Raw genomic sequence first — 9963 nt, 5'->3', positions numbered from 1 at the left:
CCTTTTCTTCCTTGATAGTCAATAAATGATTGTAAAAGGCAATGATTGTAAAATGAACCTAATTCGATTTAAGCTGTTGGAATGAATAAAATATACGCTTTTAGGGATAAAATTCCAGGATAATTATAGTTTCTGCTTATTTTTAAGACTTTCATAAGTATGAGACACATTTTCACAATTAAGTAAATAATAATGAAATAGTGCAGCACAAATTTCATCATCAAAACGTCACTTTTCCACGTCTATAAGTTTAGCCATTTATCGAGGTGCCGAGGCGCTATACACACACACACACGCACACACGCACACACACACACACACACACACACACACACACACACACACACACACACACGCACGCACGCACGCACGCACACACGTACACGTGCACACACGCACACACGAGCGCGCCAAGAGCACATATACATGCTTTTGTGTGTGTGTGTGTGTGTGTGTGTGTGTGTGTGTGTGTGTGTGTGTGTGTGTGTGTGTGTGTGTGTGTGGGGCTACCGATTTCGCTACATTTTACTGACTGATTTTGAGTCGCATGTTGACTATTCAGGAGCTATGTTCAAAATTCGATCAAGTGAAGTACGCCGCTCGATGGACCCGGGAACTCGAGATCGACTTCCGTCACTGGTCGCGCGACGGCAGCGCCACTGGACTTATTTCCCCCACCGTAGCCTCGGACGTTCTGTCCGCCGTGCTCGGCTGTGATCGGAGGTCGGAGGAGCGACAGTAAACAGCTGGCGACGCTTTGCGTCAGTACGATACGCAAAACGGGACTGTGCGGAGCAGGTCCGCCCGTTGTCCCCCCCCTTTTCCCTTCCATCCAATTATATCCTGGCGAGATCCCCGACCGACACATTTCTCGGCCGCTGTCCAAGCCGAAGCCTTCGTCGAATTGCTCCGACGCAGAATAATTCCGACATCTCCGCAGCATTAATCATCGACGAGGAGACGTCGAAACGAGCGAGCGTCGTTGTGGAAAAGCAGCGGGGAAAGCGGAGTCTCTTTGTTCGGCGCGACCGCTCTGCGCATAGACTGACAGTGCGCACGGCGCAGCATTGTTTGTATTGTGTCGCGCGGTTGGTTCACTTCGGTCGCTCTCTTCCGTCGATTCCTTTCACACGAAGACGGACCGGACTCTTGACAGCGTCCAACGATAAATCAGTGCGAGGATTACTCGTGGAAGGACACCTAACTGACGAACAGTGACTGTGTCGCTGATGAACGACGGTGTCGCTCGAATCGAGAAGCGAGCGAACGAGAGAGCGACGGAGAGCGAGAGAGCGCGGCGGCGACGGACGCGGTGGCGTAACGCGGTGCGCGAGTGCTTTGTTTTGCCGAGCAGCTGATCCGACGCGACGGCGAGCTACTGCGAGCTACGCTTAACGACGGTACGTGCGACACGCGCGTCGACGTTTTATCATCGACGCGTACGACGTCGGAGATCCCCGGAAGAATCTCGGGGTTAAACGCGACCACCACTCTCGACGAGGCGTCCACTTTCGGCGGATCAACTTTCCGACGACGTCAAAACGGTCGGAAATCGTAGCAGTGACGATTGGCCCCCGTTGTTGGAAATCGATTGCCAACGACGACGCTTCGTGTTGCAAGACGGATTTTCGTCAAATCTGACGTTCCGTGAGGGTGCCGTGAGAAACTAAAAATTGATAATTGATTTAGCGATTGGACGCTTTGCAGAAGGGAAGGAAATAATGATGATAAACGTGACGAAGGGATTCAAATTCCTGAGAATTCCGCACGGAAAATTTCTGTTAAACGGAGTGTAATAAAGTCGAGTGCTCGAATCTCCGGCGCTGGTCAGTCGTTGGACACTCGCTGGAAGACGCTCAGTTCGATCACGTGAATCGTGCGTACGTCGGGAGATTGCCGTGTATTGGAGATTATGACATAAAGGCAACCGGTGTTACTCGTCGGATCCCCTACAAGCAGAAGCGGGAGTAAATTTTTTTTTTTCAAGCGGGTGAACGCTCTCGATTGCGTGAAGAGCGAAAACGTGTTGTTTGGTCTCGAGCAACTTTCCCCACGGTGTCGCGGCGAAGAACAAAGAAAACGACTCCACTGAAAGACATTGGTTGAAGTGTCTGAAGACACTGCTTTGAGTTTCTTCTTCGACGATCGAAAACCGAAGAATCCCCGCCCATTTCGAAGCGATCGGGCTCTCGTGCGCGAGAGAGAGAGATATCTGGATGATACTCTGCAACGCGGCGCGATTTTCAGTGGCTTTGTCTCAGAATCGACGGCGAGGATCGCATTGATCGATGCAGCATAGTCTTGACGGGGCCGTCCTCGCGAACGATCGAGAACGTGGGGTACGGCCCCGATCGAGCTGACTAAGGGAACCGTCCAAACCGAGGGCCAATCCTGCTGTTAATAGGGCCCACGGTGGAGGAAGACATCCGTGACGGGGCTATTTTAACAAGTTCTACTTTTGTGTCACTACAAGGAGTCTATCCACGAGACGCAACATGCTGTACATCTTCCACGTTGACACCGGCACCACCATCACCTTCGACATCAAGCTGGCACTGCAAAGGTAACACACAAACAATCTATTTTTCTAAATTATTTCGAGTAGAATTTCTCACTTTGAGAAAATATGAAAAAAATAAGCTGGTCTTGAAAATGAGCGGCTCAATTTCCTACAATTTTTAAAAATGAGATTTCACTTTTCAGAGTGAGATTTAAAGCTGGTATTCATAATCAATTCTTATATTTAAAGCTGTCTTGTTTAATCTTAAGATATCGTGAATTAATCAGTGTGCTGTATTAGTATCTTAAGACACTTAAAATGATCTTAAAATTAAAACTGATTATGAATACTGGCTTAAAAAGTTTTAAAGAGTAATGTTCTTTCTAATAAAATAGTATTTTGTTCCTATTAAATGGTTCAGAACTTTTTGTAAAATGTTTTCTCGAATTACGTAAGAAGCAAGAATTCTACCTACATCGATACGTAGCGATAACAGTTGGTTATTTACATCAAAATTTCGATAATTCTCTTAGTCATAATTCAGTTGAATTCGCATTGTTTTTCATTCTGAGTAGTAAGTAAGATTAAACTAAGTTTCTATCTACAGTTGCACAAGCTCGAAACTATGCTTTAAACCCATTTTACCAATTCAATTGCGTAAGCGTAGTTGTACGTGACTGTATTTATAAAAATTGAACAATCATAGTCGAGTATTATCATCATTTTTGACTGTAGTTAGTCAGTTTTTACAACATTATAGAAAATGTTAAGGTTCACGACACATAGAAAAACTTAAAGAGGTTGTAAGGCAAATGCAATATGTTAAGAATTACTTGAAAAAATTACAGATTATTCTAAATTGCATTTAAAAGTTATACAAAAAAATTAGAGATAATTGATTTAGTCTAGATTAATTATTTCAATAAAAAGCAATAATTTAAATTTGTACTCTAATAGAAATATAATATATGAAAATGTATTATCTCAATTTTTAATCTCAATTTTTTTATATAAGTCTTTATGAATTCAAAAATATTTATGTAAAGTTACATTGAGATGCAGACATTAATTGTTCAGTAAATAAACAAAATATTTATTTGTTATGAATTATTGGTGAATCTCAATGAAATTTTACATAAGTCATTTTTAGTACTTAAAATATGTATGTAAAAAATTTAGATTTTTGTTATTATTTTTAAAATTTGTTTATAAACAATAAAACTAATATCAAATAAAATAAATTATCTATAAAAATGTATTGCTCAATAAAAACAGAATGTTATGAATACAATTTTCACATGTATATATAGTTTGTTCAAAGCGTAAATATTAATATATGTAAATATTAACTTATGCTCTTACAATCTTCTTAAGATGTAAGATTTAAACAGTGAATCTGATCTACAATTATTTAAACGTAATTGTAAGTAGTCGTAGTTGTACATCTAGAGAAAGATTTTTTTTCGATTTAAAGAATATTTCTTTGCTATAGAAAAAATTTTTTTGATTTGAACGTCATTTCTTTGATTTAAATATTATTTTTTGAAATTAAATAAAAAAAAATTCATTTGATTTAAATTATATTTAAATCAAAGAAATGACGTTCAAATCAAAGAAACTTTTTCTTTAACTGTATAGCAAAGAAAACATTTCTTTAAATCGAAGAAATCTTTCTCTGGGTGTAAAAATTCACCACAACCACAGTTGGATATTCTCTTCGTATTCAAATGTGATCAATTCTTACAAATACAACTATGTTTACACAATTGTCGATTGGGTTTAAAACCATATGTGAGCAGTAGCGAATTCAGCATGTTGATTTCCTTACTGCTTAAGTTTTACGTCTTGAATAATTTTATGTGACTTTTATTTATATTAAAAATGAGATTCCTAAACCTGTGTTATTATGCGATAACTTTGTCACCAAAGTAAGCAGGCGATGACGTTAGTATAAAATATTCACATAATTTTATAGACTCAATATCACTTGAGTGAAAATGGAAAGCAACTATAATAATAACGCGCGTTAATAATCACGCGGCATTTAGCGCGTCTCTAACAGGCCGCGAACCAACGCAGCCTCGCGCGAATCCAAGGATCCGTCGAAGGCTAACAAATTGCAAAAGTGTGCCGCCTCCGTAGCGGACGTAGGCGAGAGACATATAGCGAATTTGATTGGACGCTCTAGTGCATATTAAAACCGTTACACACTGATTCAGTTTGTATAAAAATAAAATGCAAACATTTCTAATTACACTGAAAAAAATACTAAATTTTAATAAACATTTATTTGATTTATTATATAATTTAAGTAAATATTTACTAAATGTAAATATATATTTATTTGATACGAATCTATTTATTTGACTTAACTATCATTTTTTATTGAGCAAATATTTATATTTGCTGCAAGTAAATGTTTACTTACTATTTAAAGAAATATACATGTATTAAGATTCAGAAAATTTTTTTTGTCTGTATAAAATTTTACTTAACACATTTTACTTAACAGCGCAATAAAATGCATTAAGGATGATTTAATCTATTTTTATATTTATATTGAACGCATATTTTTACATCAATTTGTGTAATTTACGGCTTTAATATACAGTGCGCGTTCAATCGAAGCATTCAAGCGAATTCGCTTGAAGGTTCTTGTGTTGTTGCACGTGTCTCGGAGAGATTCTTTAGGGGAACAGCGACGATGGAGTTTCTTCCGGATCATGATTCGCGAACTTGCGCCGAAAATAATACACAATGAAATCGACGCGACGCGGCGCTACGCGACGCACGTGGGTGTGGATGGCTCGTGGCGCGCACGAGTTTGACCCGATGGCAAACTCGGCCAACATGCGCATGATGCAAACGAGCACTGCTCTTTCGATACTTTCCGATCACTCCGTTCAGATGGCTCATCTCCTCTCTCACTATACTTAGGTACTATTTAATAGCGAAGGGAAATTCTAGCGAGAATACGGAAATACGTTTTTATAGAGGAATCGTTTAAAAATGAAGAAAGGTATATATGCAATCTGCAAAATTGCGCTTTTCCTTTAAATTGAAATATATATGTATATTTTTGTAGTATAAATAAATTTAACTTGTTGATTATTTAAAAATGTAAATGTAAAGATGTAACTGGTATAATCATCGACACTCACAGATGAATGTTTTAAAGATGAATGAACGTCCTGCAAAATTATGCTTTTCTTTAAATTGAAGTATGTATATTTTTGTTGTACAAATTAATTTTGCTTATTATTTTATTGTGTAAATGTAGCTGTTAAGATAATATTATTGATAATGAATAAATCTTTTAAAGATGAAGGAACGATGTATCTAAAATATGCAAAAATTGCGCTTTCTTTTAAGTGAAGTACATTTTTGTTATAAAAATCCATTCTGCTCATTATTTTGTAATGTAAATGTAGTTGTTAAGATCATCGGTAAAAAAAGTGAATATCTTGTGAGATGTTTCATACTTTCTTGATATACTTTCTGATATATAAAATGTGAAATATGTACATATTGTAAAATGTTCTCTCTTTAATGACCTTGTCTTAATATTTATAATACGTAGAATATCAAGAAAAATCGATTGATAGAAAAAAAAGTACTTAGCTATATTTAAAGGAAACGTGCAAATGCATATCGCAAATATATATTCGAAAAAAGTAATGTCATAGAAAGTTGGATCTCATTATATCCTTCCTCTCTTTCCTCTCTCTCCTATTTTAATTATCAAGAGAAACATTTCCTGTTCAAATTGCTAGACTCAATATTCTGTATAACATTCTACATTTCGTCGAATATAAGTATAACGCAGAGATTTTCATATTTGATGAATATTATACCTCGGATAATATTTTTACAATAATTTAACATCAATTCGAAATATTCGTTATTAAGCAAATAAAATAAAAAACAAACCTATAGAAATCAGCGCGGATCACAAAGCGCAATCAACTTAATAAAAAAAATTAGCTTTAATTAACAACATATACATAGAATCAGCTATTATACATTTCGGCTCTCCTTTGACTCATCCTCAGCGAACGAATTTTAATAAATTAAAAAGAACAAACAATTTGTTATTAAAATAATAACAGCAAATTCTGGAAACATTTTGTATTATAAATTCAGCAAGAATCAAGATATTTGCAAGAGTAAAAGCAGCTGACATTTTAATCGAACAAAGCTTCTCACTGTTAATTATAATATCGTTATTTTATGCAAATTGATACGGAAGAATGTGAAGAATTTTATATTAAGTGTATTATATTATACGCAAGGAATTGCTTTGCATTTTTATTCTGTCGATAATTTTAAAGAAGTCTTTTAACGTGTTGGAACTAAAAAAATTGAAGTTCCTTTTGTACAGCATATAATTATTTATATTGATACATGAATGGTAATTAACTTGATGGCGATCACTCTTATTTTTAAGAGAAGATAGGAAACTGTTGGTAAAAAGAAAGACTTATCCCATTTATTACGATCGTTTATCTACGTTGATGAAGATCAATGCTGAGCGGAGGAATTACAATTTCTACGCATCGGTTTACCGTATGATAAACGACCTTCAGTTGTGGATGGAGACATCGTATCGACGCGGTAAATGCATCGGTAACTCGTTCCATGTCCCGTCATGGAAAACTTCTGTGCTTTCGAGAAACACGCTCGCTCACATCTGACGCGGGCACTGAAAATATATCATTTGGCTCGCGGCGCGTTCTACATTGTGTTGAATCGTGTCGTCAAATAAGCTCGGCCAAGCTTTTAATGCGCAGCTTCTAAGGGAAGCGGCAGATTACAAGGCTCTCTTCATATTCGAGTGACGTGACGTCAGAGTGTCAATTGGATAAAAAATTGTCAACGACGTTTGACGACGTTACAAGGGCGATTGCGTAATCGAAGCACAATGCAACCTCATGTAATCTAAATTGGCGCGTCATAAATTTCTGTATTTATCATAATAAACTGTATTTTTACGTTTCGTTTTGTAAAACCATGATTTTTTTATCCTGTGCCCTACCTGTTCTCTTCATTACATTGGAACACTCGCTTCTCGGGTAAATTTCACGCGATGATTTTCCAATTCTTTGCTACACATGATAAGTCATTCTTGTCTCGATTAATCTTTATTTTATTTTAATAAATATACACAAATTAAAATTATTAGGGTCTTCACGAATATAAGATTAATTTTAATGTCGGTTTAACTAAGAATTAGAAGAAGATCAAGATTAAGTTTAGATTAAAGTTAATCTTACATTTATGGAAAGTCCAAGTGATTCATACATATACTTTGATATCTTTAGAAAGTATTTATATGATTGTGTATTTAAAAAACTATGTATAAATGTTATAACTAATTATTTAATGCGCCTATGTAATTTTTCGAAGAAAAAATATGCAGGACACGAATGAATCCAATCGTGCGTATTAAAGGTTAAGATAGTGGCGTAGAAACGGTCATCGGCCTCGCTTGTCGCCAACAATTAACGAACTGTGTCAATTCGCGAGAGCTTCCACTCCGATTTGTGCTTTTATTTTTTGTGTTTGTTTAGTAATGACAGTTGCGATGAATAACAGTTAAGCGTGAATAACATTAAGCTTGAACAACATCGCAATTAAATACTAAACTAGGCAATTTCTAGTCATCAGCATCAACAATAGTATCTGCAAAAACGACGATCTTTGTTCATATCTCGCTCGATTACCTTCGCTTTGTTTACGTTAGTCGATAAGAATTATCTGCGCACCGTGCGAATGAAAATCATGCGAGCCAACTTCGCATTCAACGTGAGTCGATGCAAAACGTATTTGCGCTCTTGGTATTCTTCCCACGTAAACACATCTCGAAAATTCATGTAAAATACATGTAGCCCTCGCAATCATCATAAACATGATGAAACATTGAAGTTTTGTCCATTTGAAATTATTTCGACGCACTTATACACATATAACATGATAATATTTATTTTCTATTTGATCCTGCATAATGGAAGAAATTAGGAATAAATATTAAATATTAGAAACAAAAAAATTAAGAATAGAGATTAAATGTAACGTACAAATAAGGTATTACATATTTATATCTCTTATATTTTATTTGCATCTATTATTCGTGAAGTTACATTTCTATGTTCATTTCCTGATTTTTTATTACTTAATGTTTAATTTAATATTTATATCTAATTTAATATTTAATATTTATATTTCGTCTAATATTTAATATGTAACCTAATGTTTATTTTTGTTCTTAATATTTCTTCCTATTGTGCACTTTACTTTAGAATAATAATTAATAATACGTTTTTGTCAGTTGACACTCGTTTAATCAATCAAAAGTGTCTCGTTTTCCTATTTGGAAAGAATTTTTTTTTTTTTCAAAAGAGATCTCGTTTCCAAGAAAGGTGACTTTGAAAGATGAAAGTCTAAAAATATCGCACTCCTTCGAGTTTGGACGATCTTCAACGAATAATGCGCATCATCTAGACTCGTTGTAAGGATCCCTAACACGCAAATAATATATAACCGTTAATTTATTTTAAAAGGATTCTCTCTTTCTCTCTTTGTTTTCCTTTCCTCCTTTTTCATTTGCTCGTAAAGCTGATATCTTGAAGAAATCGCGACAATGAATGCCATCGCGTGCACGAAATATGAGCCGCGCCGCGCCGTGTCGTAACGTGACGTGCGTAACCATCGACGACACGCAGTCTCGAGACGTGGCGAGGCGCGGCGGTTGAACGTGCTCGTAGTCAGCTGGTAGCGTCCACGAGTGACTGGCGATAATTCCGCACTCGATACGTTTTCCCGTTGCAGACGCGCGAGGCGCTTTTGATCAATGGTGCTGCGCCAGCATTTGATATCTTTAACTCCGACGTTTCTTCTCATCTTATTCTTTAAATCACTCGCCGCTCGACACTTCAGTTGATTCAATTTTCGCTTTCGTTACGCAATTCGCGCTATTTTCGAGAAAACGAAAACAACGCGAATGGCACATCGAGTTCTACCGGGAACGTCGATCTCTTTTTTTTCTTTTTTTTTTTCCCATAGAGACGCTCCGCACGATTGAAGATCTTACGATAGTTACGAAAGGATTGTGAAAGGCGGTTAATTTGTTGTCGTAATTCACTCTACGAGTGAAATAATCGCGTGACAAATTTTTATTAATTAATCTTAAGTGAAATAGATCGAAAAATGGTCTATTTTACTTACAATTAATATTTAATTAATAAAACAGAAATAAAAGAGAAGACGGCCATTTTCTGTCCTTGATATTCATAAGGAAACCCTTATGAGTGTTTCCCTTCAATTTTTATGCTCTTTGAATATTGTTGTCTGAACAATAAGGGACACGTATTTTTTAAAAGTATCATACGCTTTTAGAAGATGCAACACTTCTTTGAAGAAAATTGATTATTGTCTTTTGAAGCAAATATTGTCGAAACTATAAG

General features: G+C 36.1%; 1 protein-coding gene across 2 annotated transcripts in view; it reads left to right on the top strand.

Moving 5' to 3' along the window:
- The first annotated feature begins 691 nt into the window (after positions 1-691).
- LOC108687789 (RB1-inducible coiled-coil protein 1) overlaps positions 692-9963 on the top strand; it is a 31680-nt gene continuing 22408 nt past the window's right edge. Inside the window, exon 1 of one of the 2 annotated variants that reach the window (XM_018193739.1) lies at positions 692-2563. In XM_018193739.1, coding sequence (XP_018049228.1) covers positions 2496-2563 — 68 coding nt within the window. In that variant the 5' untranslated portion in view covers positions 692-2495. The remainder of the gene's footprint in view (positions 2564-9963) is intronic. The other variant, XM_018193740.1, reaches the window with a different exon arrangement.

Source organism: Atta colombica, unplaced genomic scaffold (genome assembly GCF_001594045.1).
Source record: "Atta colombica isolate Treedump-2 unplaced genomic scaffold, Acol1.0 scaffold216, whole genome shotgun sequence".
Classification (NCBI taxonomy): Eukaryota; Metazoa; Arthropoda; class Insecta; order Hymenoptera; family Formicidae; genus Atta; species Atta colombica.
The sequence above is the reverse complement of the archived record's forward strand: the minus strand, read 5'-3'. Positions and strand labels throughout refer to the sequence as shown.